The sequence below is a fragment of the Suillus subaureus genome, assembly GCF_016647635.1.
Source record: "Suillus subaureus strain MN1 chromosome Unknown BJ212scaffold_5, whole genome shotgun sequence".
Taxonomy (NCBI): Eukaryota; Fungi; Basidiomycota; class Agaricomycetes; order Boletales; family Suillaceae; genus Suillus; species Suillus subaureus.
This window is the reverse complement of record NW_024538561.1, coordinates 1,402,794-1,430,682: the sequence shown is the minus strand read 5'-3', so window position 1 is coordinate 1,430,682 and position 27,889 is coordinate 1,402,794. Positions and strand designations below refer to the sequence as shown.

The 27,889-nt window shown below is 47.8% G+C and overlaps 11 protein-coding genes across 11 annotated transcripts; 5 read left to right on the top strand and 6 right to left on the bottom strand.

Annotated features, from left to right (window-relative positions):
• Positions 1-507: 507 nt before the first annotated feature.
• Positions 508-1,261, top strand: BJ212DRAFT_1330923 (uncharacterized protein). Its single transcript, XM_041334741.1, has 3 exons — positions 508-721; positions 783-844; positions 897-1,261. Exons 1-3 carry the CDS (start codon positions 529-531, stop codon positions 1,038-1,040), a joined length of 399 nt encoding a protein of 132 aa, XP_041197256.1. The 5' UTR covers positions 508-528; the 3' UTR covers positions 1,041-1,261.
• Positions 1,262-1,323: 62 nt separating this feature from the next.
• On the top strand, positions 1,324-3,166 carry BJ212DRAFT_1477255 (uncharacterized protein; the record flags this gene model as incomplete). The annotated part of the gene is made up of 3 exons (XM_041339521.1): positions 1,324-1,402; positions 1,459-2,324; positions 2,378-3,166. 3 exons carry the CDS (start codon positions 1,324-1,326, stop codon positions 3,164-3,166), a joined length of 1,734 nt encoding a protein of 577 aa, XP_041197255.1.
• Positions 3,167-4,428: 1,262 nt separating this feature from the next.
• On the top strand, positions 4,429-4,818 carry BJ212DRAFT_1477254 (uncharacterized protein; the record flags this gene model as incomplete). The annotated part of the gene is made up of 2 exons (XM_041339520.1): positions 4,429-4,648; positions 4,700-4,818. The coding sequence occupies 2 exons, from the start codon at positions 4,429-4,431 to the stop codon at positions 4,816-4,818; spliced, it is 339 nt and encodes a 112-aa protein (XP_041197254.1).
• Positions 4,819-4,880: 62 nt separating this feature from the next.
• Positions 4,881-6,039, bottom strand: BJ212DRAFT_832076 (uncharacterized protein). Its single transcript, XM_041344165.1, has 8 exons — positions 5,923-6,039; positions 5,659-5,860; positions 5,545-5,602; positions 5,432-5,498; positions 5,320-5,378; positions 5,213-5,268; positions 4,948-5,163; positions 4,881-4,886 (listed from the first exon to the last, which is right to left on the bottom strand). Exons 2-7 carry the CDS (start codon positions 5,788-5,790, stop codon positions 5,080-5,082), a joined length of 456 nt encoding a protein of 151 aa, XP_041197253.1. The 5' UTR covers positions 5,791-5,860; positions 5,923-6,039; the 3' UTR covers positions 4,881-4,886; positions 4,948-5,079.
• Positions 6,040-10,112: 4,073 nt separating this feature from the next.
• BJ212DRAFT_832028 (uncharacterized protein) lies at positions 10,113-10,741 on the bottom strand. The gene is made up of 3 exons (XM_041344164.1): positions 10,695-10,741; positions 10,459-10,632; positions 10,113-10,350 (listed from the first exon to the last, which is right to left on the bottom strand). Exons 2-3 carry the CDS (start codon positions 10,612-10,614, stop codon positions 10,267-10,269), a joined length of 240 nt encoding a protein of 79 aa, XP_041197252.1. The 5' UTR covers positions 10,615-10,632; positions 10,695-10,741; the 3' UTR covers positions 10,113-10,266.
• A 755-nt stretch (positions 10,742-11,496) lies between these two features.
• BJ212DRAFT_1264135 (uncharacterized protein) lies at positions 11,497-13,199 on the bottom strand (the record flags this gene model as incomplete). The annotated part of the gene is made up of 3 exons (XM_041330403.1): positions 11,497-11,690; positions 11,744-13,003; positions 13,055-13,199. 3 exons carry the CDS (start codon positions 13,197-13,199, stop codon positions 11,497-11,499), a joined length of 1,599 nt encoding a protein of 532 aa, XP_041197251.1.
• Positions 13,200-16,500: 3,301 nt separating this feature from the next.
• BJ212DRAFT_1296792 (uncharacterized protein) lies at positions 16,501-17,863 on the bottom strand (the record flags this gene model as incomplete). The annotated part of the gene is made up of 8 exons (XM_041332505.1): positions 16,501-16,695; positions 16,745-16,852; positions 16,884-16,951; positions 17,086-17,108; positions 17,159-17,213; positions 17,261-17,336; positions 17,390-17,656; positions 17,711-17,863. 8 exons carry the CDS (start codon positions 17,861-17,863, stop codon positions 16,501-16,503), a joined length of 945 nt encoding a protein of 314 aa, XP_041197250.1.
• Positions 17,864-19,592: 1,729 nt separating this feature from the next.
• BJ212DRAFT_1330847 (opioid growth factor receptor conserved region-domain-containing protein) lies at positions 19,593-20,710 on the top strand. The gene is made up of 2 exons (XM_041334740.1): positions 19,593-19,894; positions 19,952-20,710. The coding sequence occupies exons 1-2, from the start codon at positions 19,663-19,665 to the stop codon at positions 20,278-20,280; spliced, it is 561 nt and encodes a 186-aa protein (XP_041197249.1). The 5' UTR covers positions 19,593-19,662; the 3' UTR covers positions 20,281-20,710.
• BJ212DRAFT_1255734 (uncharacterized protein) lies at positions 20,608-20,933 on the bottom strand (the record flags this gene model as incomplete). Its single annotated transcript, XM_041329764.1, has 2 exons — positions 20,608-20,706; positions 20,739-20,933. Coding segments are annotated over 2 exons (294 nt in total), but the record flags the coding sequence as incomplete, so codon positions are not given.
• Positions 20,934-22,644: 1,711 nt separating this feature from the next.
• BJ212DRAFT_1263711 (Sec1-like protein) lies at positions 22,645-27,068 on the top strand (the record flags this gene model as incomplete). Its single annotated transcript, XM_041330365.1, has 19 exons — positions 22,645-22,734; positions 22,791-22,986; positions 23,051-23,130; positions 23,181-23,408; positions 23,460-23,663; positions 23,713-24,033; positions 24,085-24,243; positions 24,302-24,409; positions 24,458-24,588; positions 24,640-24,783; positions 24,838-24,952; positions 25,491-25,533; positions 25,590-25,748; positions 25,819-26,105; positions 26,158-26,478; positions 26,529-26,606; positions 26,659-26,770; positions 26,821-26,902; positions 26,954-27,068. The coding sequence occupies 19 exons, from the start codon at positions 22,645-22,647 to the stop codon at positions 27,066-27,068; spliced, it is 2,973 nt and encodes a 990-aa protein (XP_041197247.1).
• Positions 27,069-27,294: 226 nt separating this feature from the next.
• Positions 27,295-27,629, bottom strand: BJ212DRAFT_1477247 (uncharacterized protein; the record flags this gene model as incomplete). Its single annotated transcript, XM_041339519.1, has 2 exons — positions 27,295-27,372; positions 27,435-27,629. The coding sequence occupies 2 exons, from the start codon at positions 27,627-27,629 to the stop codon at positions 27,295-27,297; spliced, it is 273 nt and encodes a 90-aa protein (XP_041197246.1).
• Between the last annotated feature and the right edge of the window lie 260 nt (positions 27,630-27,889).

Below are 27,889 nucleotides of genomic sequence, written 5' to 3'. Positions count from 1 at the left end.
GCCAAGACCCTGAGTAGCAAATTCTAAAAAATCAGAAGAGAATGCGCGTCCATGTCAGCACGAATGCCGGGAATGATGCCCCTGTTCGAAAGCCCAGGGCCAGCTGGAAGTCGAGAAGGGTCTCGTGGTATAAGATGACATCCGAGATATATTCTGTGTACTTTATCAGTCTGATAAGCTGAGAATTTTATGATAGACGCCAATACTTGCCAGTGGGAAGATATTCGTACAGCTCTCCGCTTTCGAAATTTCATACTCAGTAACTCTGTTAAAACGCCTGTTTTTCATCAGGGTGCTCGGCAAGTGCGCGAAATAATGCAGAGTGGGTTATTTTGGCTTTCCGAGTGTCATGGAGCCTCGAAAAGTGAAGTTGTTAAGAGAAATTCAATGTGTAATTGTTGTAAGGAGGAAGTGTTGCTTGAAGCTGCAACCTTGCAAGCCTGAACTTGCAAAAGATTACAATTCAGTAGAATTTAGTACAAGGAACTAACTGTATCAGTGGCTGTGACCTCGCTGCTCAGCCTATTCATGTTCGCAATCAACCACTTCCGACTAACTGCATTGGCCCGCAGAACACCGTGTATACGTTCCTACTCAAAAAAGTCCCCAGTCATTCGACCAACTCCGAGTCAAAATCAGAGCTCCGAGCAAGATGATGGAGACTTCCGTCCACCATGGGTGTACTCTGCGTCCCACATCCTCACCTACACCCTGATACCCAGTGAATTTTCGCGCTCTCACAGTTCGCTGATGACCATAGTAAACTTATTCATAATGATTAGCTGCTATAGTCTATTGTGTCTTCCTTGCTGATTGGGGCGAGCGGGAACATGTCTTCTCGCCAGTACGTGTCTCATCTAGATTTTTTTTAGCTCGTCTTACCTGTGATCTTTCAGGTGCGCAGATGGACAATGAAATACAAGGAATCTTTTCTCTCTCTTTCTCCAGACGAAGCTTCCTTGATTGAGGAGTCACAACCGCCAACAACCACAGAACTGCCGGTTACAAGAGGAATTCAGGTAGAAGGCCGTCCTTCATGAGAGACGTGTCTTCAACTTGCCGAAGGATGCAGTTCGTTTGCCTTTGAATTTCAAGACCCTGCCTAGTACTGGCCATATGTTTAGAAGCCACCCTGTGGTAGTAGTATCTTCGGTAGACGAAAGATAAAGGTGTTATCACTCTTCCCAAGAATGCACTTAAGTTCGCGAGAGGAACGATGACTAGGCGGATAATAGAGTGCGGTTTGATGGATGAGTTTAGCGTCGTCGGTGGCTGAATTTATTTGCAAACCTTGATGCGAAAAACTGTGCAGCACACGGAACCATGCAAACGGCGAGCACTCCAGCGGCTCCTTACCATCCAACACATCCTCCAATACAAAATGGATACCAGCCCCTCACAGGTACGGACAAATGTGCTGGATAATCGACTGCATATTTATGCGTAACCTAATGACAGAATCTGAAATTTATGCCATCAAACGACAGTACTTGGGACTGCTTCCTCCACCACAGATAATAGATATCTGCCTTACATTTGAGGCTCATGCACCCCTCCATGTAAAAAGTACTGTGTGGCCGTATGATATTCGAGCTGCAATTGCAGCAATCCAGGCCCAAAATGCACAGATCTCTCAGCATGCACCAGCTCAACAATTGAGCCCTCCAGTGGACTCTGGGGATCAATCTAAATCTACATCACCGCCAAAGGATTCACCTTCAGACACAGGAGATAAAACTGCTCCATCCTCTTCTGAGCAACCACCGGTGCCCTCTGTAACACATGACCTGGCCTCTGGTAGTGCTACACCTCATCCGTCTGTGGCAGCTCACCCACACCCACCACCACAGTCCCTTCCGCACTATCCACATCAACCCTATTACCATCCTTCCTACCCACATGCTCCGTACTATCCTGCGCCACCCCAAGCACACTACAATTTTCCCCATCCATATCCCCCTTACCCTCACCCACCTCCGGGTCAATACCAACCAAACCCGCCTCCACCACCTCCGCCAAGTCACGCACCATCGTTGTTCACGAGTGCACCTTTAGCACATCCTTCAGAACCACCCTCATCATCAAATAACGTCGATGACCTCCCCAGTTACGAAGAAATGATTGTAGAGGCGCTGATAGATTTTGGGGACCCAGAGGGGTGTGCACCAAAGGCCCTCTTTAGTTGGATGGCGTCACATTACCCGTTACAGTCAAATTTTAGGCCTTCAGCTAGTCAGGCCCTCCAAAAAGCCTTCAAACGCGGACGTCTAGAAAAGGGGAATAATGGTAAATACAGATTGAATGTCAACTGGGAAGGTGGGAATGTAAGCACAACACTTTGATTCTTGTTGCAACTTTTAACGATGTTATCCATCAGACTTCCAAGAGAACTACTCGTCGTCCGCAGACTCACGCTCAAACTGCATTGTCTGCCCATCAGGGACATACATCATCACCTTTCACTCATATTCCCCTTGTCCATGACGCAGATGCCAGTACACCATCGTCTCAGCCACATGCTTCCACACAAGGACAACCTGGCCATCCTTATAGCTTCGGTTATCCAGGGTCGTCAACGTCTGTGGCAAATCATCACCCTCAGCCTGCTCCGTCGGAAACACAAACTGCCGAAAGCCAGGTTCGGGAAGGCAGCGATGCTTGGGAAGCGGCCCAAAATATACTCAAAGCCATAAATTTCGGACAATTGTTTCAGATCTCCAACGAGGATGGAGTGCCAATACATGCAGATTCTGCGACGATGGCTCAAGTGCCACCTCCAGTATTTGCCGGTTCTGCCGAGGCATCGTCGACATTCGGTAGCCAACCAGTTTCGACGATTGCGAGCACATCTCTGCCATCTCGTAATACCGAGACCTTATTACGCACTGAGTTGAACAGCGATGAAAGGGCAGCGCTGCAGGCTGAGCTTGCCCTCTTAGCTGCTCAGTTGGCGGAGTTTGCAGATGTGGGCGAGGACGAGCTAGCCCAAGACCTCAACCCTCCCAGAAGCATGGAAGAGGGTTATGTTTCCGCTGCGACTGCAAAATCACACGATTCTCATGATTCCGCTCTACCTCCTGCGGATCAGATATCGAATAGTGACGATGACGATGACGACGACGACATGGACATGGTTGCTAATACTCGCGATAATCCCTTTCTTTGAGGCTCTGAGAGGATGTTCCGTGCCAGTCGGGGTTCTCCGATACTTCGACCATACGGAGGTATGAACTTTCCCCTGAACATGTAATTAGGCCTTCCGATCTATCGATGATTTCATCTAACTTATCAGGTGTTACGCACTGTGGGCTTTGCGTGATCATAAGCAATCCTTGGCTGGCATGACGACACATTTGTGTGACCCGGAGAAAGTCGAGGCTCGCCGTTCAATAAGTTATGCAGTGTCGTTCCTCGATTTTTCGAGTTGTTCTTGGCAACCCAAACCAATGAATACTTATGTGAAGAACAGCCAGACTCCCTCATCGTCCAACCCGTCCTCTCGTCAGTCCGCAAAGGTCCGTAATTGATCAACGTCACTGAGTTTAATTGCGCACAGGTGTGTTACTGATTATGTGTAGATGTGATTGAATATTGAAGACTATGTCCTGTTCCCAGCGACTTAATGACGCCTGTCGTTGTCGTACTGTACTCGAAATGGTAACGCCGTTCATCCAAGGGTGCGTGGTTCCAGGTGCTTTCACTATGCAAACACCGCAAACTTGCACCACCCCCATTTGTGTTACTGAACTGCAGCTTAATTTGTTTATTTGGTGCCGCATTTCATCTGACGGCCCACGGCTTCCAGCGCAGCGGTTCAAGGGACCGATAGCATCGATCATCAGGTCGATCGCGCTTGTCCTGTGAACCATGTGGTCTGCTTACAATTGGCCGCGGCATTCACACATTCACTGGTACGGTTTTCTCCGTCGGATGCTCGACGTATTGACCAGACTCTAGATCAGGACCGCTTTCAACGGCAAAGTTCCTCAGTAATTCTTGTGAGCTCCACCAAATCTTGGAGATGCTCATCTGCCAAGTGTTGACGTCATGACACCGTCGAACGGTGCAGGCTGCAGGAGATGGTTGTCCAGTGTCAACTAGTGAATATTTCAAGTACATTCGTGTTGTTCTAAAAGAATACTCGATCTGGTCCGTCGGCCGAGAGCCGTATAATTTATTGGTGGCCGAAGAACAATCTCGCCTCGCGCAACTCTAAACGATCGATAGTATACTACCGACAGCATGGCGCAGGGTTGTCACAAGGCAAGGAGCTGCAGTCAATAAGAAGTGTGTCGACCGATCGTGAGGTGAATTCTTGAATTACTTCTAGACTTCGAAGCTTGCTGCTTCCGTTTACTGCAACGCAACCTGCCAGTCAGCAGGGACATAAGAGATCCGACGCTACATAGTAACGAGCAGTCTTTTTTCATGAGCACACCATCTAACGCGAACGATCCGTTGCGAGCTGAGCTGGATAGGCTCCAACAAGTGCTTGAAGAAAATCGGGCAAGATGTGCTGAAGCTAAAATGCGACTGGAGGCGAGAGCTGCTGAAAAGGACGGTGAAGGAGGATGGGACCAATTTTATGCGGAGATACGGGGAAAACTTCATAGCCTGATGGAGGATTCGCGCGAGAATAGGACATCCCGTAAGCTGAAACGCTTCAGTCTCTTGGATCTTTATCTCTGATATCGAGTAGATATATCGATGGAAGTCCTCTTGGAAGCATCTCGGCAAGCTCATCACGAGTCGCTGGCTGCTATCGAGGCTTTCGCAGAGGGTAAAGCAGGCCCATACATTTATGTCACCAAATGCTGATCATCAAGATGATGCGACATTCAGAGCACCAGACGCAACGAGAAGCTGAGCACAAAGAATTATGGCGCCTGGTAGGGGAGATCAATCAAAGTAAATGATACCATGTTCGCAATCATGCATACCACAAACCTGACAAATATTTCCATTGCGAAATTACGAAACGGTCCAAAATGCATGAACATACAATTGAGTGGATTGGTACAAAAAGGCAGTCACAAATGCCGAAAGTAAGCTCGTACACGCCGCGTCATTTAAAAGTCATTAATTGATCTTCAACAATTCAACCTCAAATTTCAAGGTCGAGTGCGGTGGAATGACGGGCGGAAATCCGCGTGATCCATAGGCCTGAGATAATGTTAGACCGGGACTTGATCTTCATGAGATATTCACCCACATAATCAGAAGAGGCTATCAAGTTGGCCTTCTGGCCGAGCGATAGTTGCGGCACGCCTAATCAATCATTGAATATTGAGCAGCAAAAGATGCGGGGAAGTCACAGACCTTCATCCCATCCCTTGATCACCTTACCGACGCCTATTTGTGTCACAAAAGGATCTTTACTATGGAGGAATGATCGTCAGCTATAATCATGGACAAGAGGTGCGATGCTTGCCGATCTCTGCTCGAATCAAAGACAGTGCCATTTTCTAGTGTGCCAACATAGTGAATTGTAACCGTGTCTGTCGCGATCTTAGTTGAAACGTGATTCGGAGATACTGTACATACCACCCCGTTTGGGGAACGTTTTGCCGTCACCAGGAGTAATTGTCTCAATACTGACGCCCTGTTTCGAGTCATTAGCGATAGAGGAGAATAATGGCGGAGATGCCGCGCGCTCACCATTGTACACGGTGACACGTACCAGGTGCGGGGAGATAGATATGATAGGGATTTGTGGCAACACTTATAGTGGCGGGAAGGCGGAGTGCGGATCTTGATCCGAATCTGGTAATCCGCTACAGTCGATAACATTCAATGAACCGGATTGAACCCAATACAAGTGTTGCAGGAAAGTTATCGATATCGGTTCAACATCAAGACCCTATGATCCAAATGATCAGCGCTCACCCCCCGGTGGTACACGGAGTCTGATTTCCAGCGCACGTCTCCCTTGATTTTCATTCGTATCTTCCCATGAAGCTCAGCCATGGGGAGCTGGTTGAGCGCCATCGAAACCATCGATCATAATCAAAGATGAAGGTCAAAGTGCCACAAGTACGAACTGAGAAAGAATTTGAATTCTAGCAAGCCAAGTCATCGGTCAAGAGTCGAGACCGCCGTACCTGTGCATAGGTCCCGACTTGTCTTATGCGGGGGCAGATAAACGTTCAGAGATATTACCTTTACACAGGGGGGAAGGAAATCTCTTTTCCTGTTCGTGGATACTCCTTGATTTATAGGTACGACAAACTACCCCGAAGCAACGAGGTGGGGCGATGGTTCCGATGTCCGAGCTGCATGCACAAAATTCAAATCAAAACAAGGGCAGAAAAAATATTATTTCTGTTAAACATCATCTCGTGATGAAAGACAGGACAAATTATCCTCGATCCACTTTGCCGATAATTCCCAATATACAAATTCTTCTGCTGGACTGAACAGCGAAGAAATCGGATAGTGGCCGTCTCTAACAGGTTGTTGTAGGGCCAGCCAGTCACCGAACAGAGTGGAAACGACGCATGGAATAATTCATGCGAAGTATGAGACTTTGTTATAAGATCTGTCATTGCATCGAAAGCGACCGTTGACCTTTCAGCCACAAATATTATGGACAACAGTACATTTTCTTGCCAAGACCACGAACTTGTGGCTAAGAGGTGCGGATGCTTGCATACATATAGGTAGTCGCAGATCATAAGTTGTCGGAATACGGCCCGGCGAGTGGTATTTGACAGAGATGACGCGCCAGTTGAAAACAAGTGAAGACTGTATGGTGAGCTAGTAGTGCCACTGGGTATGATATGGATAATGAATCTGCTTGCACGAAAGAAAAACACCAGGCCGAGGATCAACTGGCCACATCCTGCGGCAGACTCGCTGTGGTGCCTGTTGAAGCAAAAATTCAGAACTTCAACTACATCCATTCTTGAAAACCATGTCTCACGGGAACTCCAAGCTTTAAAGCCGCAGGCGTGGGAGAGCTGTAATGCTGCACTGAACATTCGACTTGAAATTGGCTTGGTTTTTAGGACATAGCTGGGTGTTTTTAGGTTGGAGTCCAGCTGCAGCTGTAGACGCCAGTCACGATGGATGTGCCATGCTCGAAGATAAATATAATGCAGGTAGCAGCATCGTCACATCACCGAGCTGCAGGTGGGTGGAACTCCATGTTGTCCCCGAGTATTGATGAGTGCCGACTACAAACATTGTAGAATCTATCGCAATCACAGTAAGTATATCATTGGCTTGAGATCTAGAGGGAGCACGAAACGTTGACAATTATTATCGATAGAATCATACTATGCGGACACAGACTTGAAGGCCACTGATGCGGTTAGCCTGCGTTAATATTGGCTGAGAAGGAAGAAACGAAAAAGTCATATAAGTAACACCATGACACACTCGATGAAGTTCTAACACCATGCCGGATCGTCCGGAGTCCTTTGGCCATGTTGATACTAATCGATCCTCACGCGTCGCCCGGTTACCTGTAAGTAAGATTTTCACCAGGATATTTAGATTAAGACGGAGACAAGGCTTACTATCGTTCAGTGCTTAATACTGTTCTCGTGCTCACACAGAAGTCAGGTACTCCTCCAGTACTCTGTTACCATGCCGCCTCTAGAGTTCCCTAGTTTCAGGCACCTCGCCGAGCTCAAATTTAACTAGCCATTCATGACTGATCTATGATATTCTGGTAAGAAAATTTCCGCCCACGGCCACATGAGAATTGACCGCACATCCGCCGTCATAAGCCATCGTCTGGTCGGCTTCCGGTGTCCTGTGACGCAACGCCGGCGGGAAACATGTGTTCCTACTTTTAGCGGGTACTACTATATGCTCAAGCTGACTTACAGGTGTCGCCTGAAACTTTCCTAGGCACCGAAACGAGTGAAATGACTCGGAAACGGCAATCTCATTGAAATATTAATCCAAAAAGAACGCGGCGTCTGAGTATTCAGATTCTTAAGCGGCAACTGTTTACCGTCTTTTCAGCATTCATCTTAGTCCATTGTTGTCGCATCTAGATGCATCAGCTGTAAACTATCAACTGTAGAACTGTTGATCTTGATCTTCCGGCAGGTTTTCAGTGCCGGACGAAATCACACTGCAGCAAATCCGCTCAAGGTAAATATTGCCTTAAATGTCCTGTGACTCTAGTATTTCTAGTATCATAGATGGTGTTTCCGGTCGTCGGCAAGTACCGCGATTCATATTCCCAGTATCTTAGATTTTGACTTACCTCAAACCGTCAACCCCACGCTGAAAGAGGTTGTATTCGGCGATCACCGCAGTGGGTGAGTCATCGCCTCGTGAATGTATCATTGGTCCTCGTCCATGCTGTCGCACATCCCAGCAGGGTAGTCACTGGTCATGCACACGATCACCGGATACCTCAGGCTATGTAGCGTCATTCCGCGACGTAGTAGCAAACGCAAGGATCGGTCTTTGATTGTCGTGTTCTGGCATGTCGCTAGGTATTGATGCATCTGTCTAGCTTGTCATACTACTTGTGAGTACTAAGGGTCAGGCAGGATGTACGTGCCTTCTCGTCACATTATCCTGACAGAAGTTTCCTGTTGCTAATATTGGATCTCCCCTCAGCCCGGATCCCAAATAAGGCCTCAGAGAAATAACCACATGTGTATGTACAAGTGTATCTCATGGTCTCTTCCTACAGTCGCTATGCAATTAGTCTGCCCGATAACGTTTTAGGTTGTGCACTTCCTTACCCACAATGCGCACAGCGCTGTGCGACTGTAATTCCTCAGCGTGCTAGTGAAGTCTAACTGTACAGGTCACACGTCGCGATGCTCCTTACGGCCAAGTCAAAAACTATGGGATAAAAAAATTCGAATTAGCCTTGGGCACGTACAGCAAAGTTGAGTTTCTTCAGGCTAGCTGGATGCCGGGATACGTCAGAGTATGTCACACACACGAAAGCACCCTTATGTAAAGAAGGGAGACCCTTCACCCGAGACTAGTCAGTGTGGCGTAAACATGCTGATTTTTAAGTTTCCCCGCATTTGCACAGCAATCATCGACATGCATGTCAAGTAAAGCTCAAATTGCTTCTCCCAATATGTGCAGCTAGGCTCTTCTGTTCACCCCTCAGTGTCTACGCTAGGCATTGTAATATCCGTCCCTTTTGCATTATACGATATTTCCTGGACATGCACCAGCAGGTCATTACCACACGCGAAATGAGGCTAGTATATGATGCAGCCTAACCAATAATCACCGCAACATGCTGGTATTGCGGGCTTCCGTTATGGTATCCGCGGTTTTCTGCGTCCCTGTATCAAGTATCTCGCAGCCGCACGGTTGACGCTGACGCAAGGAATGTTTCCAGAAAGTGACGTGGACAGGGAAAGGCGGAAGCCGTGAACTACGTTACCCCGCATCAACTGTCGTATCGGGCCGCCTGATGAGCGTTCATGCCCCAGACAGGCAAAATGTGCGTAATTTTATGGAACGGTAACGTCGGTATATCATAAACATGTGTCAGGTTAATTATTTATTCGTCAGGCATCGAGACGGCAGGTGCTGGGAGCAGTTTTGATAATCGTGGAAGGCCATTGGGCAGCCCTGACTTGCTGGATGTAACACTCGGATGTTGTATGATGAGTGCAGGCTCGTGGGGATGCGTATTAGACGCGTGGCGTGACGGAGACTCGTAGAAGCATCTACCCTGCTCACACGCGCGCACGCGTTCGACGTCCATCGAACTGAATGCATTATTGGTTGAGACCGAGTTCAAAACATGATGCGTATCATAGATCGAAATAGATTCTATTACGGTCAGCAATATTAATGGCATGATGAGCTCCGGAAGTATATATCTGGTCGTGGGCATCCCCCACATGCCCTCACCGAGGTGAGTGCAACCGCCCAGTTCCGATATCAATGAAAGCGCCCCACGCACAGCAATCTCAGCGATATTCCCTATCCATTTCCGGAGAGGGGCAACTACTCCCATCCAGGAGAGATGGGGCTGTTTCAATATATGATCAGGCCCCAGGTGGTTCAGGGAACGTGAATTTCGTCATATATTTTACCCTGGAGGTCATTAACATTTACTTACTAGGGAACGGGTGCTGTAACGTAGTATGTCTGCTCGTCGCGCGTCGCGCCCATTCCCACATACGGGATAATAAGCTCCAGCACAAACGTGGCCAGTCATATCCGGACTCCGGAGATCCGGTCAACTGAAAAATTCAGTCTTCCAGCACCGTTCCGTTGATCGCAGAATTGGATTAGGTCTCACAGCGTAAGCCGTGTCCGTCGTCACCCGTCTGATTCAGAGTTGCTGCGGAAACAACTGAGCGCTGTTGCGGCAGGCACGGAACATGATTGAACCAAGTGATGTTCCTGTGTCAAGAGCTGTGTCAATGATTCAAAGCTGGTGTATTGGGCTATGGTGCTGACTCTCTGTGCACAGGCCGAATACATGCATCCGGGGCGTGGGGTAATACTTACCTCTGAGGGTTGGGGTACCAAGGGGTCGCTAGTCTCCGCTTCTGGACTCTCGTCCCGGGATGGATTTACGCCCTTCCGTGATCGTCTCAGATAAACAGATGGAACGATCCGGACGTGCGCTCCAGAATGCAAGGATACTGATATCTGTATATGCATGTGTTTGTGTACTCGGAACTTGGAGCACCTCGAAAATGAACCTCCATTGCTGGACATGGAAATTATAAATTTTGACTGACCGACTTGTTGCCATCTTATTGAACACAACGATATGATTCCGTGTTTATTAAAGAGGGAGCTAACCGAATTACTCACAAAAGATCATGATGCGGACTAAGAAGCTCAGGGCCGACGGCGAAGTGACCACAAGGTGCCTACTGAATAATGTTAATGTTACTTCTGAGCTTCGATGTTCCCATGCAAGCCGAATATTTGATTTCGAACGACCCAGATAAGTGTCCAGTACATGCATTATTGCAACAAGTATACAAGTGCTACTCACAACGGAACGACGATGCGATATGACAGCGAGAAAACATCGAAGACCAAAATATAGTGATAAGAAAATAAGACAGAAAGCAATTAACGTTGGCCCGAGCATGCACCCCAACCACAAAACTCGACCCGAAAGACAGAAGACCAATTAGTCCCATGTCCTAGAATAATGCGTACAGTAAATGCGCAAGTCTGATGTTACACGATGTACGGACCCAGAAGAAGAAAAAAGCAGGAAAGGTATACACACAATACAATGGTATGGTACAAATCATTATTCAACTTTTGATATGGATGCGCGGTATTAGGCAGGGTAGCGGTGGCGCGATTCAGCTGAGTCGACAACGCGATCGTTAAATGGGATGTCGTGAATTGCGTGTGGTCATGATGCGATGAAATGCCGGTAAAGAATCGATAAAGTAATGGGTATGCGTCGTGAATGTGGCGGTATGGCCGTCGGCGATCCGCGACCGTGCAAATACAGGGTATGATGGAATGCTCGAGAAACAGACAAGGCCGAGGGGGATAGTGACTGCAGCGCCCCGTTTAGGACCGTCCCACAGGAGTTGTGTCCTTGCCAGGGAACAGGAAGAGGCGCTTCACAGGTTGAACCACTTCAACCTCGACTTCGACCTCCTTAACCTCGCCATCAACCATGCGATGCTCGATGCGTTTCTCCTTCTTTGCAGGAGGCATCATCACAGGGTAAGTCTTGATGTTATCGTATGACCATGCGCGAGCTGGAGATACAGATTGGTCACACAATTAAACATTCGTCAAAGGTAGAACATACTTTGTGGTGCAGGTCGGGACCGGGTACCAAGTGATTCGGACGTGGTGTCACTCAAGATACTGTCTTCACTCACTTCGCTGGGGTGCCGCGTTAAAGGTTTCGCAACACGTTGCGATAACAAACCCATGCTCGAGTTATTTCGAGTGAGTATGACGTCGGGAACTAGTAGACGACCCTCTGCACCTCGCTTGAGCAGAGGGACTTCACGACGACGTCGACTGGACGAAGATGTGGAAGTAGGAGACAGCGGAGGTGATTGTGCGGAAGAAGACGCCGAGTGAGGGAAAAGCGACATACGTGATTCTGATCTGCGAGAAAGAGGCAAGGAATATTTGGTGTACAACTCTTCGCTGTACGACTGAGTCGAACGAGGAGGAGGCAGGTTGGAGACAGGACACTGCGCAGCAAGAGCACTAGATGAATTTGACTGGGAAAGTGTCGAAGTCCATTGAACACCACGATGTGACGATGCTGCAAATGAGGTCTGGGGTTTCTCGGACCCAACAGATGCATTGTCTGAACGTTTAGAGTATCCGCCATACACTGATTGACGCCATTCACTACCGCCGTCGGTCCAACCAGGAACTGGTTTCCTAGGTTGAGGTGGTTCACTATAAAACGACGAAGGCTTGGCGCGTGGCAGGCACAACACTTCCTTGATACGCTTGCTTGCCATCATTGTCCCGCCCTGATAATCGTTGTGATACTCGGGCATCAATGAGGACGTGCTGTCAGCCGGTGACAAAATAGGTGGCGCAGGAGGTAAGGGAGGGAAGTTGTACAGGGCGGCAAGCGTGGCCATACTGCGAGAGACAGTGACGACCGGTGCGGAAGACGAAAAACCTGAGTCAAGTGATGATCCGGAAGTGCTGGTGGATTCATCTTCTGATTCGCAATACCGCCTCTCGAAAGAATTATGAGGAACGCGAGGAAGAGGTGGCGATGAGCGATCAGGGTGGTAGTTGAGTGGGTAAGCACCATCAAGTCTTGCCAAGTCTTGGAGACGACACTCATCCGAACAGTAAAGAGGGATTGGACCCTGGTCGATGACGGTACGGTGCTTGACAGGTGCGACAGGTTGTTGAGGTTGAGATGGCGAGGCACGCCCCTTGTTTGCCGTTGTCGTCGAGTCGGATCGTTTTATTGCTCCATTAGGCTTGAGACGACCGGTACCTTGCACAAGGCCATTCTTTGCGCGAACGGCCCCAGTTTTCGTTCGGGAAGTACGTGTAGTAGAGTCACTCTGTTGATTTTTCGACGCTAGAAAAAAAAATATTGAGTGAGCTATGACAGCGAACGGTGACAGGTGACAAGACTCACGAGATGACGATGCTGGGGATGACGTGGGGACAGGTGTGGGTTCTTGAGGTTGTGGGAGGACGGGTACTGTATACCGCTTAGGCATGATTTGCCTATCACAAACTGGACACCAGGCTTCGTCGAAGTGGTTATCCATGGGTGGTTTAAAGGAAGTGCGGGGAAGTGGTGGGGGCTTTAAAGGCAGTCAAACAAAGAAGTTGGCAGGCGGTGCTGAAGATGTCTAGATGTGGACAAAAGGTGAAACACCAACAAAGGTAAACGTTCTAGACCAGATTTCAATGGAATGGAAACGATGAACGCACGATTTATGGCCGTGTGGAGCGTGCCACCAGATGTGTGACCCGATGCCAACGACTATTGTTTAGGTCGTCAACGTTGAGGACGACGGCGAGGAAGACGAGGAAAGGATGTAGGTGAGATATGGGAGGATGGGATTGGACGAAAAAAAGAGTGAAAGGTCGGGGTTTTATTATTTGATTGGTGATTCGCATATACACCAAATTGACTACCCAATTGGGGATTGCAATCGCACCGAATGCCGAAAAATTCACGACTGAAAATTATTGGAAATTGGGTTATTACTCTTCGGCTACCTCGGATCCTCGGCAATGATACTCTGCCCCCGCATTGGGAAATCGCATGCTGTCACGCTACCCCGTGTGGTGGAACCCTGTGCACGTGGCAATTGGTTCCCTATCGGCCCGTATGTACACTTCTAGACTGGCCGTCCTTACATACCAAGCAATTCGCCGTTCATATAAACACCAAGTCTAATCATCACTAGCTTGGCCAGACTCATCCCTCTAGCATATCTTAAATTGTTTTTCTGTTCAGTGCCGGTTCACCCCGTGTGCATACGTTACTTACGGGATCGGCAAACACCGATTTACACTAGATATCATTCCTTTCCAAAAAACATGTACGATATCATCTCCGTGAATGTATCCATCTCCACGCTCGACATGATCATGCTGCCCTCAACAGTTTGTCTTACCAAAACAAGAATCAATTGGCTGTTCAGACTCAGATAATAGGACCTGTTGCATGTGTAGGTGTACACAACCGTACACAGTGCTTCACATCCTTGATTGGTCCAATCACTCCAGCCTTTGAAACTGTGGCAACCGCCCTGTGAGCCGCTATCCGTCATTGGCCCAATCTTGTCTCACCTGGTCCCATCCAATCCATAATTCGTAATTCACGTTTGATAGACTACTCGGCTTTCTCCGACCGCGGAACCCAGTCCGACTTCACGCCATTCTTGGCAAGAACTGCCCTCCTTCGGGAGCTCCAGTAACTAATAATCAGATGTCTCTCAACGTCGATGTCCGCTTGCTTTTCGGTGAGTTCCCGAGTTGCGCTCTGGGTCATTCGTGTCGGGGGCCTTCCGTTCCTCGCTCGTCTCACAAGTAGTCGACTTGTCCTTTTCAGGTCAAACCGAACTAGTCGGATGACTCGTCAGATTTTGGGCGATGCCTTTGCTGCATCGAGAAATGCGATACCAGCTAACGTTCACTCGTGAATACACCAATGCGATCCTTACTATTCGGCGTTCATCAGATGCACTGCTCAAACTATAGTAGTCCCAGTCATTGCCATCATAAATCCTGTTCTGTTCAATGTGATCATCTCATCTGTTGCCCTCCCCGCGGGGCTCTCCGCCGCTGAAGCTTACTAGTACGGGGGTCCCACACGGTCAGTAACCGTATATCATTCATTTCCGCCCGGAAATATTTTAAAGGCACGCGGCAACTTCAGCCAGCCGAATGTACACCTAGGTACCACCAAGTTTTGCGATCGAAAATAGGCAGCTGCTGTGTTCACTGAGGTGCTACCGTGAGTTTCTCCTCCGTGTCACTCCTAATAGGCTGTTGGGGATTGTATTTGAATATCTTACGTCGGTGATATCTAATCCGCTACTATCGCATCGATCTTTTATCCTTATTCGCTCGCGAATTTCATCTACAGGCCTGACAAAGATCGCTCCTCGGTGACTCACGCCGTTTCTACTGGAACATCCAGCGAACATTGACTGCACAAAGTATGAGGTCGCGACGTCATGTTCGATCAATTCTAATATTCATATGATATTCTCACAGAGGCACAATATTCCTCGTGCAAGAAGAACCTCATCTCGCCTTTACATCGTGTTGAGATCTCAGAAGCACATATGATGGAACGTTTGGCATGTTGTCTCAAATCGATTCGAAGATCTAGATTTTTGTTCTCAACGCGAAGAACGCCTATCGGCTTACGAACACGTCAACCCAGTGCAAAGGCGTACTTCCCTGCAAGCAGGTAAGCGATTGTATAAGCGAGTACAGGCTGAGCCCTCGGATCCGTGTTCTATGCAAAGAAGCGACGGCATACTTCTTTGAATACCGCGAAATAGAATCCCCCACACGGGCGGCACCACGCATGTCGCGCGGGGCGGACACACTGGTATTGTATGTTGGTTCTCAGCACGCCGCCCGGGCCTGCCTCAGCGTCATTCAGTCCCAACACCCCGGTCCACAGGAATACCTTTTAGCACCTCGGTAGCCGCACAGGAATGGACTGACAAAAGTCTCCATGATATGCGCGCTCGTATTTGGTTATCTTCGATCAAGTCATCCATGAGCAGCCAAATTGAACTCAATCTATACAGTACCACTGACGTCGACTCGCTTTTCGCCGCGGAGGAATTGGAACGTCAACTGAGGCAAGCCCCAACTCGGCCGGCTCGCACCGGATTGAGCTTAGTGTTCTTCTCATCCCTCTCATTGCCGGATGGTGACCTTGAACTCGTCGGATGCGGCCTATCGCGCAATCTGCTTTCTAGTCCTTCCACGATTACTTCACAAACACTAACCAAAGGTGCCAAAGTGCCAATACAGTTCCCTTTGAAGGCCGTCCGACGCACCGCAGTATGTCATAGCCACTCAACTATGTACATATGGGTTAACACCGCGCAATTGAATTCATGTAGGTACATATGATATATCTGAATCATAATATGTTCATAGTAGTAAATTGACCGTCATCATTGCGCTAATAGAGCGCTGGTTGCATTCCTTTGAAGTTCCGTAGCTTGTTAGCAATACATTACTTTACGTTATACATGTGCGCCAGCAGAGCTTCCAGGCCCGCTCTTCTAGTAAAGGCACTTGGAAGCAGTTGAAAGCTCCACCGATCCAGACCTTAAAGATGCGAACAATTCTTGAACATTTCATTTCATTGTTTCATAGGCCCAAATTTGGAACTACGAAAAACCCCAGAATGCAGAATGCAGAAATGAAATGAAATGAAATGGAACGTTGGAATTCTAGGTCAAGGTCTTGCCCAGGCAACTTCAGAGGCCAGACGCGCAGGAGGCTGAGGCTTAACCGCTCAGACCACACTGGATGGTATGGCATCCCGCCAGTGCGTGGCAATGCGGAGTCCCTCCTGCTTGGCTGTCATGGTTGGGCCTGGTGACCACCGAATTCCAGCGGAAAATACGATCTTGCGAGCCAGTGGCATTGTTGGAAGCATTTAGACGTGTTCATTTCGTGGCTTGGGGCCAATAGCATGCGAGCACCACTGTTCATTTCGTGGCTTGGAGCCAATGGCATGCGAGCACCACGATTATTTCCCCTCGAGGACATATCTTCCTATGACGCTGCAGCGTATCACAGGGCCAGAGCAACACATGTGACGCACTGCCTTCGTGAGGAACTCGAATGTGTTATCGGGTTTGACATGGATATTATCGGGTTCCTTTGTGGCGTCACGAAGTTGTGCTGGCTCTCTATTAAACCGTCCGGTAACCTGGCATGCCCAACAGCAAGGAGAGCAAGACCTTGACAAGGCGTAAAAACTTCCGATTGTGCCTCTCCAGCAATTGCTTCGCAGCGGATGCAATGCGCTCTACTGTCAGCGTTTGACCACCGTGTGCGTGTGTTACATGACTGTAGCGTCGGCCGTGTCACACGCTGCCTCGATAATATCTGAGGGTACAACATACTACATCAAACATACTTCTCTGTCGTCATTTCACTCACCAATCAGGTGTAGATTATGCACCCTTTGACGCATTATTGTTGCCTGCAATGTTCAACCCATGTAGTAATGCACATATTGCATTTTGCAATGCCCCTCAATATCCATGTAATGGGGATAAGGCTTAGACCTGGAAACCAGACTGGTCCATCAGTGGCGTCAATGGGCTAGACATACGATTGACACTTGCATAGAAGTCGTCCACGGAAGAAATAAAGAACACATCCATCTCGCAAGGCTCGATCACCATTTCCTGCAAAACCTATAGGGGTTGACGCTCATGGCTTCGAGGCCTTGTGCACGTACGTTAACAACACTGCCGCTGCGCAGAAACTCACACGTTACTACTAGATGCGAGTATGATTCCCTTCCATGCGAGTATGATTCCTTCCATGAGAGTATGACCCCTTCCATGCAAGAATTGACCACATATGGACCACAATTATTGTCATTCGTGCCCTCGATCGGAGGCAAGCCAAAAAGCTTGACTATTCGCATGCCCCTCTCCACGTAAGATATGCTCCACACGAATAAAAGCACGGCGGACCTTGAAGCATATGCGGTCTTAGGGCGCTGAATAATTTACTGATAAGATGTGAGTTGACACGATTTAGTAAGATGGATCACATGCCAATCGGACGAGTGACACCAGAGCCTAGATATGACTTCTAGATACTTATCGGGGCTACCATTTTGCTTAGCTCGGGCCAACGTTCGTCCAGAAAGTGAATTTCGCGCCTTCATCTCCGCGTTGACTAGAAGATTCTGACATGCTGACATCTTCCCCGAAGAATGTCAAAATATTCATAATCGTTGATGAATGAAGTACAGCTGGAGGGAGATTATTGTATTGCTTCGAACGTGCTTGCGTGCATCTGGACCTATCACATTGAGTCTATCATTTTATGCAGCGTCATGGTGGCGTGTATCGGTGCAAGAGTAATACACACTTTCATTCGTATTTTCAGTGGCAATTCCCCGTGCCATCCACCACTACCATATAGAGCTGTCACGCCCACCCTGTCTGTTACGAGATATGAGGCTCGCATACACACCTTGCGTTCTGGAATAGATCTGATGTTCGACATGACCCGATTGTAAATGTCAAAGCCCACCTAAAGGTTATCAATTCTCCCAATAACCATGATAATCTCAATCCCGTAATATGTCTTCATGTTCTCACATGTCATGGCCGCTGAACCCCAAAGCTGCCGTCTGTTAGCTAAGGATGTCCAAAAGTTCATAGATCTTGGACAAGCTATAATTGCGAAATGTGTGTATTTTGAATCGGATGGTCGGTGTGACTACCAGCTAGCCGGTAAGATAGATCAGATAAGGGAACTTGTTTTGCCAAGCACCTGGAAACATAGCTGGCACTTTCATGTGAGCTCGGATATAAATGAACTGATATCACTCACTATGTTCCCAATAAGGACGACACAGGGTAGTAAGTGCAACGAAATGTCAAACGGATTTGTGGCACTCGGGACGAACTCCATGACTTGACTACAAAATGGGCATGAACTGCAGGCGGACAACCTACATCAATATGACAGATTTAGAGGCCCCACAAGTGGAAGATAGGTCTGGTATAAGGTGTGAAAGTGCTCTGGACCATGTAGTGCTCAGGTACGAAGTTAGAATGGTTCCTTACCTCGCATTAATTGTCAGCGTCATGATGCGGGATGTGCGCAACTCAGCATGGTTGAGGGACCACCGGACGAAGTTGTATAGGAATGGTGCTGAGACGACTAGCTCGCTCGTCAAGCAAAGCACGATATTATGGGTGAATATAGGCTGCACAGGTGCAAACTTGCAGCAGCAAGTAGTACTTGTTGAAGACAGCGCCGGGGGGTGGTTCACACGTGGTTGTGTTTTAAAATTTAGTATTTGTCCGGACTAAATTACCAAATCAGGTTGTGATGATCCTCGATTAAATTTTAATCCGATATACATTGCAATTCAATCGCAATTTGCAAAATCCAAACCCATTTCACAGCGCATACTACTGGTCAGAAAATGGCCATTCCACAGAATTGTATCGCTCTCAGCAGCACTATTGGAAGGGGATTAAATGTACATCGATTTGTTCTCGTCTGAACAGCAGGGGAACCGGCCCATATCAGGCAGTTCAAAGACTTTTAAGTTGAGACGCCGGGCGCATACTTAGATAAGATGTGTTTCTTGACTTCCTATTTCGGTGCAAGATTCACCCTTGTCCTTCACCGGAACCTTTCACTGAAAGGTTGACGATCTCAGGTTAGAAAACCCCGTTGAACTCTATGTCACTTCCGCGCGATATTCGTGCATTTCTCTCTCATTACCACGGTCAAACGGATGACCCCCAAGCTTCAGATAATCTACAATTTTACCAAAATCGACTGCGCTGCCAGCCAGACGATCTTTTGATCAGCGAGGTCCATGAAAGGTATGCGACCGTTATTCAGTACACAATTGATGCACCGTGAAGTTCTATAGCTGGTGCAAAGATTATAATCAACTGGAGTACAATCACGGTTATATCCAATGGCTGTAAGTCGAGCGACATATATCCACTGGTGGCGTCCGGTGATTATCTCATGAACCATGGTGTGCGCAGCTTCCCCATCAGGGAGAACGGAATGAATTTCGAGGCACAAGCTCTCCAGCCACACGAGGCTGCGGCAATGAAAGGAGATTCTGATGTCATTGAGCGCATCAAGGGGTCTTATGGGTTGATGTTGGATTTCTACGGCATGTGCCTGCTGAACTTCGAGACTGGTCTCATTGGACGCTCAGAGGGCTACAGAGCTCGATACCGAAACCTCTTGCGTGGGTGAGACGCCATGATCACAAATTCATGCTTACGAACTTGGATAAACTATACAGAAGCTCCTCACAACAACCTTCGCGTCACACGGATTCTCAAGTGTCTGTCGGAAATGGGCCTGGAGCATCTGAATGCCGGGTTCCTACTCCATGTCCTCAATGAACAGAGCGAACATAAACAACTAAATACTAGCCTGCTACGGGATAGCATGGATAGATGGTGGGCTAACTGCTTGAGGAATGAAGCGGATCGGGAATGGATCGGGCTTACGATTAAGAAGGCGAGAAACGGCGAGATTTTCAGCAGAGAGAAGTACGAAGCTAGTCTGCGGAGGCGAAAGGAATCAGAGTCCTTTGCTGAACCGCAACTTGAATGTACCGATGCGTAGCAGGTGCTTCACTACCGGTTTGCACTGGGCAGAATGACCCGACTCTTTTCAGAACTGAAGTATGTTCAAGAAATTTATTCTAGCTTGCACCAGATCTTCTACAAGACTCATTTTCCCGACTTCTGCAGGACCAAGCCTGTCAGTTGTCAGTGAGCCTCTAGCAACGCGCTATGACGACGGACAAAAATATGTGTCACACTATACATTAGTACAAAAATACTACAAATACGCTGCGGCAAAGAGGTTAGCAGGATGCGATGATCCGGGGAACAAAGGACTGACATTAGAGCCATTGTATATCGCGATTGCATTTCACGATAGGCTTCGCAGGCGCGAAAATAAAGCCTCTCTCCTCCTTCCTTCGTATGCTGCACTGACGGCCTGCAAGAGACCCTCAATAGATTCGAAGATCTGATCGCCATCAAGCTGAAAAAAGATTTAGTGAACGTAAACCATACGCACGCTATTCGCACCTGATATCCACGAGCAGTTAGCGTTATACGTATAGTTCTGCCCTCTAACAGAGTGACAGAAGCAGTGGCCTCATGAGGTGACGAGCCTCCGTATACGTCAAACCGAGTCAGCCCGAAGGCTTGTTCAGAAAGGGCCCTGCTAAGCTCGGTATGATAGAATGAAGGAGACATGATCTTTGGCAACTTGAATGTGAGTTTCCATGTGTATTGATGTATCCCGGCGTTATATAGTTTTGAAAACCAGGGAGGGGCAGACATTGTAAAAGCTCCTGTCTGAAAGAACTCCACGACGTCAACTTTAGCGAGATGTCAACTCCAGCGCTTTAAAAATGATCATGGTTGTTTGCTTGACCCTGGTGCAATTTGAAGTTCGGCAATCCCAGGAATCTTGATGGCTGTTTGAAGAGGGGCTTCACGTAGTGGAGCAGGTGAGACTCGATGAAGGTTGAGAAAGAAAATCGGTAGTTACCGCGATGACGGTCAGGAGTACAATGCTTTCCTGAGTTCGACGACCAATCTTTTGTCTTATTTTTACTTGGCTTTTAGTCATGACTCATGAGGTACGTACGGCTACAAGGAAAATAGCTCTCGCCCAGATCTAAAAGCGCGATCATATAGGAATACATCCACGCTCAGTGAATCCACAAGCTCTCAGTAATGTTCTCCACAAAATAGCCAGAGGAGCGACCACCATATCGGGATGCAGGAGCAAAATAATCCCGTCGACGAGACAACCGGAGCACATGGTGAGGTGCACGAGACACACAGCTTGTGATTCACGGTCTTGTGGTCTGTCCACAGCCCCAGGGTTGCACGGAGGCGACGGGAAGTCAAAACAACGGGTAAGATCAGAACGAAAACAACACCGATAGAAGCGAAACGCTCAGATACTAGTGGAGAGACGGGAATTATGGAACGTTTTCTTACGTTATGCGCATCTGAAGCTTAGATTACATTCGCTACTCGCAAAGCCTCAAAAGGCTGCTGCATTTTGAGACCCTTAAGGAGTAGTGTACGGAATATCCCGTTCAAACCGTTTAGCGGTCAAGAAAGGTTTCAAATTTCAAGCCTCAACGTAAAAATCAGATCAAGCAGACTATTATACGTACGAGATTAGAGGTAGGTGAGCTAGGAAAAGTCTCGCTCATTGTACTTTCAACAAGTTTGCAGCCCTACCGCTTGAAAGCCCTCGGGCAGAAAAAACACACCACGTCACACAACTACAGGACGTCCATAACGCTGTGAAGTTGATCAAGACTTACAGGTGATACTAGTAGTCACCCCTAGACTGCCCTTTATAGATGAAGGAGCTTGAGTCCTAAAAGACCGATCATGTCAAGCGCTCTGTTTTTTTTTTGGATCAGGACTGCTGCCACCAGTGAATTTTTCATTAACGTTCATTTTCCGACGCTGAGAAATGCAACTGCGTGCCTGAAGGCGGACTAACGCGTACGAAGAGATTGGATACTGACCTGCGGGTTCATGTAGGATGACGAAAAAGGGGATACGAACATCTGGGCTACTTGACAGGTCCATCAGAAGTGACTATGGGCCTAGAATTCTTCTTAGCAAACCATCCTTATCTTAGTCTGGTAGTGCTGTAAGCTGTAAGCTCCATGTAGATCAAGAGGTGCAAGGAATTTTGCTAATATTTGCAAATGTTTAACCTTTTTCTTGGTGTCCAGTTTAGGAAACTGCATTCGACCGCTCGTGACATCGCTGCGCATGCACGCCACGCTCACCAACTTGAAGATCTTAACAGCTTGTACTAGCACGGCGCTATTACACATACAGACATTCTTAGAAACCTGTGAATCGCAAGGTAGTTCACGCCACAAACCCGTTGAACCCACGCTGTGCCACCCAGCTTCACCTGAATTGTCATTCAGCCATGGACGTGGTCAAGGCAGTGGAGACATACATCACGAAGTTGGTGTCTACGCCCTCTGCAATGAAAGTCTTACTACTTGACACGCACACGGTACATCTTCTTCATACTACTGCTCAATCATCTAAACTCCATGTTCGCAATCGCAGACACCCATCGTTTCACTCGCGTCCACCCAATCTACTCTACTTTCACATCAGGTTTACCTGACCGATCGTATCGACAACGGGAAACGGGACCGTATGTCGCACATGAAATGTGTCTGTTTTCTGCAACCAAGTGAAGACAGTCTTGATGCTCTTTCCGCCGAATTAAGGGAACCCAAATACGGGGAATACTATTTGTGTCAGTGCGTGACTACGGAGGGTAGAAAAGGAGATGGACCGCTTACATGAGTTGTACATTTCAGATTTCAGCAACATACTGAGTAAACCTGCCATTGAACGTTTGGCTGATGTTGATGAATTTGAAGTCGTCAGGGAGGTGCAGGTAAGTGAGAATTGTCTCAGATTGCATTTTTACCCAAGTCTCCCGACTAGGAATATTTTGCCGACTATGCGCCCCTGTTACCCTGCCTGTTTTCTCTTAATCACACACCGACGTCAGAGAAACCTCTGTATGGCTCTTCACCAAATGTGTGGGACTCCCTTGCGCTTGAGCGCTCTGTGCAGGGTATTACGGCTGTCCTTCTCAGTTTGAAAAAGAAGCCTGTGATTCGGTACGAGAAATCAAGCGGGATGGCCAAAAAACTGGCGAGCGAAGTGCAGGTGAATGTCAGGCTGGCAAGTTCCCATGTATATCACTCACGAAGATCGCAGCATCGTATCCAAGCGGAAGCGACGCTGTTCGATTTTCGCCTCACACAAGTAGCTCCACTGCTATTGATTCTTGACCGGCGAAACGACCCTGTCACTCCTCTGCTATCGCAGTGGACCTATCAAGCCATGGTGCACGAGTTGTTGGGCATTCATAATGGTCGCGTAAATCTCAGCATGGTTCCTGATATCCGTCCAGAGCTTTCTGTATGTCTCTTTAAGTTTTGCATCGCCCATATTTTAATGCTATGCATAGGAAATAACCTTGACAACGATTACCGACCCTTTCTTTCAAGCTCATTACCTTGCGACGTTCGGAGACCTTGGCAATTCCCTGAAGAATTATGTCCAATCATATCAGTCGCGTTCCCTCGCCCAATCACCTTCGTCCATCAACTCAATATTTGACATGAAACGCTTTGTGGAGGAATACCCAGAATTTCGGAAGCTGGGTGGGAACGTTAGTAAACACGTCGCTTTGGTAGGCGAGCTTAGTAGGTTGGTAGATCGTGACAGGTTACTTGATGTGGGGGAGGTAGAGCAGGGGCTGGCCACGAGCTCCGGTTCAGACTTTAAGGTTTGCATTCTTGAATCGATGTCATTCTTTGGCACTTACGACAAAGGGTAGAACGTACAGGCTGTAGTCAACAACCCAGTTGTGCCAGCCTGGAACAAGTTGCGGGTCGTCATTCTCTACGCATTGCGTTATCAAAAGACACAGACGAGCAACATTGCCGCTTTAATCAATTTGCTACTCTCCCATGGCATGTCTCGTGAAGAGGCTCGGGTAAGCTTCGCGCTTTGAGAATTACACAACAAGCATACCTGTGCTCATTCCTTTTCAGCTGGTTTACGTTTTTTTGAATGTCGCTGGATCAGATCAGCGACAGGATGATTTATTCTCGACGGAATCTTTATTAGCTAAGGGCAGATCCGCTTTGAAAGGACTCAAGGTATTTCGGACACAGCATTGCATCGCGTGGCATACTAATAATGCACAGGGTGTCGAAAACGTGTATACTCAGCACACGCCACATCTTTCTCAAACTTTAGAAAATCTCTTCAAGGGCCGATTGAAGGATATTGCGTACCCTTTCTTAGACGGGACTGGTACAAACATGGGATTGCAGCGGTGGGAAATGTGCCCCTGAGTAACGTCCGAGCTTATAACTCGGCTTTTTAGGCCTCAGGATATCATCATTTTTATGATCGGCGGAACTACCTATGAAGAAGCAAGGACAGTCGCACTCCTGAACCAAGAAGCAGGTAATTCTTTAACAGGCACAAGAATTCTTCTTGGCGGCACTTGTGTACACAACTCGTCCAGGTGCGTAGTATGTTCAGGAAAAATGAAGAGGCGACCTACCTACACCCTTATCAGTTACGTTGAGATGATTCGTGCCGCTGCAGAGAGATTTCCCGCATCAGTTTACGAACCACCTCCAGAATCCGCAACCACCGCTCCATCATTGAACCTAAATCTTGGCGGTGTCAATGTTAGTCTTGGAGGTTCGGCTGGTACTGGTGTGTATAGAACGAGCTCTGACCATGTCGGCGTACAAGCCGAGGGCATTAAGGATGGTGTGCGCAATTTCATCGGACGGGTGAAGCAAGGTGTAGATAAAATTGGATTGCAGTAGCCTGTACATTACACTATAAGCTCTAGATCTAGCCTACCTTACTAGACGAAGAGGGAGAACTCATCTGTCCCTTCAAGTTCTAATAAAGGACTAGCTCGGATATAGGTTTCTACACTCAGTCGAAGTGACACGTAACTCATACACAAAGTCCACGTGGTCTAAACCAAGTATAGTCTCTAGGCCTCCGAATTCACTGACCAACCATTTCCAGCTTTTTCTCCTCTCCTCCCGCTCTTTCTGCCGCTTCATTGTGTTCGCTATCATTAAAGGTCGTAAATGGCCAAGGGGTTTTTATCTAATTTCAAAGGCATAGATGCCTTTGGAAAGGTGAGAACTGATTCCATCGAAGTGGGAACGGGCAAAGACTGACCACGTATGCGTCGCGCACAATCAGACTACGGAGGATGTCAAAGTTAAAACCCGTACTGGAGCTCTGCGTAAGCCACTGTCCGGAGCCACTACGATGAAGTGAAATTGACAGCGGGATGTCTAGTGACCATCATATCTGCATGTATCATTTTGGCATTTACAACAATGGAGTTTTTCGACTACCGACGCGTTGGTGTCGACACGTCGATAGTAGTTGACCGCAGCCGTGGGCAGAAACTGAGTGTGCGGTTGAACGTCACCTTCCCCCATGTTCCGTGTTACTGTGAGTCCATTCCCGTGTATTGCTGACTGTACAATCTAACTATGGGTGCATTTGTCTTTGACTTGCGCAGTACTCAGCCTGGATGTTATGGACATCTCTGGCGAGCAACAACGCGATATTTCACACAATATTCTCAAGAAGCGGATCACTAAGAGTGGTGTGGACATGCCTACATTGCGGGGCGAGGACCTCCGTAACGAGATAGACAAGCTTGCTGAACGACGCGCAAGTGGGTATTGTGGCTCGTGCTATGGTGGACAGGAACCAGAGAGCGGGTGCTGTAACTCGTGTGAAGAGGTTCGGCAGGCATATACAGACAAGGGGTGGAGTTTCAGTACTCCCGACGGTATTGAGCAGGTGAGAATAATGCTGAATTTCTTATAACAATTTGTGAAGGGATCTATGACAGTGCGTTGAGGAAGGATGGTCAGACAAGCTCAAGGACCAGGCGGATGAAGGGTGCAATGTTTCTGGACGTATCCGGGTGAACAAGGTCGTCGGGAGCATCCAAATCTCTCCAGGACGTTCCTACCAGGCAGGCTCGCGTACCTTCCAAGATCTGGTGCCATACCTTCGCGATGATGGTAACCCACACGATTTCAGCCACATCATCCATGAGTTTTTGTTCATGGCAGACGACGAGTACAACCCTAACAAGGCGAAGATCGGGAAGGATATGAAGCAACGTATGGGGATTTCGGACAACCCATTAGATGGTGTTGAAGCGAAGGTAAAATGAAGTGTGCATAGTTCTTCATACTTCTGCTTACATAATCGCAGACGACCAAGTCGGCGTACATGTATCAGTATTTCCTCAAAGTCGTATCAACACAATTTCGCATGCTGGAAGGCAAGACTGTGAGTACATGAATCAAACTGGTCGCACAAATTAATTGCCTGAATAATGCAGATCAACACGCACCAATACAGTTCAACACAATTTGAACGTGATCTGACGAAGTTTAATGAAGGCGAGAACAAGCAAGGCATTTTCACTCAACACGGCGTTGCGGGCTCACCAGGTATGTTGAAAAGCATGGCTTACTCATCTATGTTTTGACACTGCTTTCAGGCGCGTACTTCAACTTTGAAATTTCACCCATCCTTGTCGTGCACTCTGAAACGAGGCAGTCGTTTGCACACTTCCTCACTTCGTAAGTGACAATGTATCCAGCCTGAAATCTCTCATTTTATTCTGTTTATAGTACTTGCGCTATCGTCGGAGGTGTTCTCACCGTGGCTGCACTACTGGATGGCATCCTATTTGCTACAGGACGCAAGTTGAGGAAAGGTAGTGACGGGAACGTGAAACTCATGTAAAACCGTGTACCATAGCAAAATATTCAACTTGAGCACACTCCTTGAGTATTTATCACATCTTGCATATAACTTTACATGATGGCGATTATGCATCAGCTAATGGCATGCTTCAGAGTCCCAAAAAAACACACAAAATACGCGTCTACGCTGTTTGGAATCACTGATGGAGTAAGGATTTGCAAAGAATCCCATCCTGAATGTCTGCTGCTTTGGCCCAGTCCCTCACCTATCTCCATCGGCTAAGGTTTGAATGAGCCCTCTTTTTTGCCAAATTTACACTTTCCATCGGCACCAGGGAAACATTCTATGAACGACACTTGTAGTTCAATATAGTTACTGATGCGAACGATGTCACATGCCGCGTACTTCTGGGGGATGCTTTATATAATCGTCGTGAATATTGTAGTTCGTAGTGGGTGGCCGAACGACGGTCTGGAAGGACTTCTTGAAGGTCAGGGCTTCGTCTGTGATGCCACTGCCCTCCTTCCGCGCCAGCTTCTGAAGCTCATGACGGTCAATGCCGGGTATTTTGTTCAGCGTTATGAGATACGGTGGTGCCATGAAGAAATAACTACAGGAGAACGGTGCGTAGTACGTATGGACAGAGAGACTGGGCATGACATCACTCTGACGACACGTTACATGAATATGCTACTCATCGAACAACAAACCACAACGTTAGTACACAAGATCAGTACGTACAAGAGCACTCAGCTAGTAAGCCTGTGCTCACCGTCATTGTGCAAGAGCTGTTTGATGTGAATATTGCAGTGATTGAGATGACAGAGTTTCAACATCTTCTATTCACTTTTATACGTCGG

What these genes read in the sequence shown, in the direction of transcription:
- BJ212DRAFT_832028 (XM_041344164.1), bottom strand. Translation starts at nt 10,614, where the DNA reads ATGCATATACAGATATCAGTATCCTTGCATTCTGGAGCGCACGTCCGG. An exon ending in TGGTACCCCAACCCTCAGAG is followed by an intron (nt 10,351 to 10,458) that starts GTAAGTATTACC and finishes CTCTTGACACAG; the next exon opens with GAACATCACTTGGTTCAATC.
- BJ212DRAFT_1330847 (XM_041334740.1), top strand. Translation starts at nt 19,663, where the DNA reads ATGAACCATGGTGTGCGCAGCTTCCCCATCAGGGAGAACGGAATGAAT. An exon ending in TCGATACCGAAACCTCTTGC is followed by an intron (nt 19,895 to 19,951) that starts GTGGGTGAGACG and finishes TAAACTATACAG; the next exon opens with AAGCTCCTCACAACAACCTT.
- BJ212DRAFT_1330923 (XM_041334741.1), top strand. Translation starts at nt 529, where the DNA reads ATGTTCGCAATCAACCACTTCCGACTAACTGCATTGGCCCGCAGAACA. An exon ending in CACCTACACCCTGATACCCA is followed by an intron (nt 722 to 782) that starts GTGAATTTTCGC and finishes CATAATGATTAG; the next exon opens with CTGCTATAGTCTATTGTGTC. An exon ending in GGGAACATGTCTTCTCGCCA is followed by an intron (nt 845 to 896) that starts GTACGTGTCTCA and finishes GTGATCTTTCAG; the next exon opens with GTGCGCAGATGGACAATGAA.
- BJ212DRAFT_832076 (XM_041344165.1), bottom strand. Translation starts at nt 5,790, where the DNA reads ATGTTATCGACTGTAGCGGATTACCAGATTCGGATCAAGATCCGCACT. An exon ending in AACGTTCCCCAAACGGGGTG is followed by an intron (nt 5,499 to 5,544) that starts GTATGTACAGTA and finishes AGATCGCGACAG; the next exon opens with ACACGGTTACAATTCACTAT. An exon ending in TGATAGCCTCTTCTGATTAT is followed by an intron (nt 5,164 to 5,212) that starts GTGGGTGAATAT and finishes ACATTATCTCAG; the next exon opens with GCCTATGGATCACGCGGATT.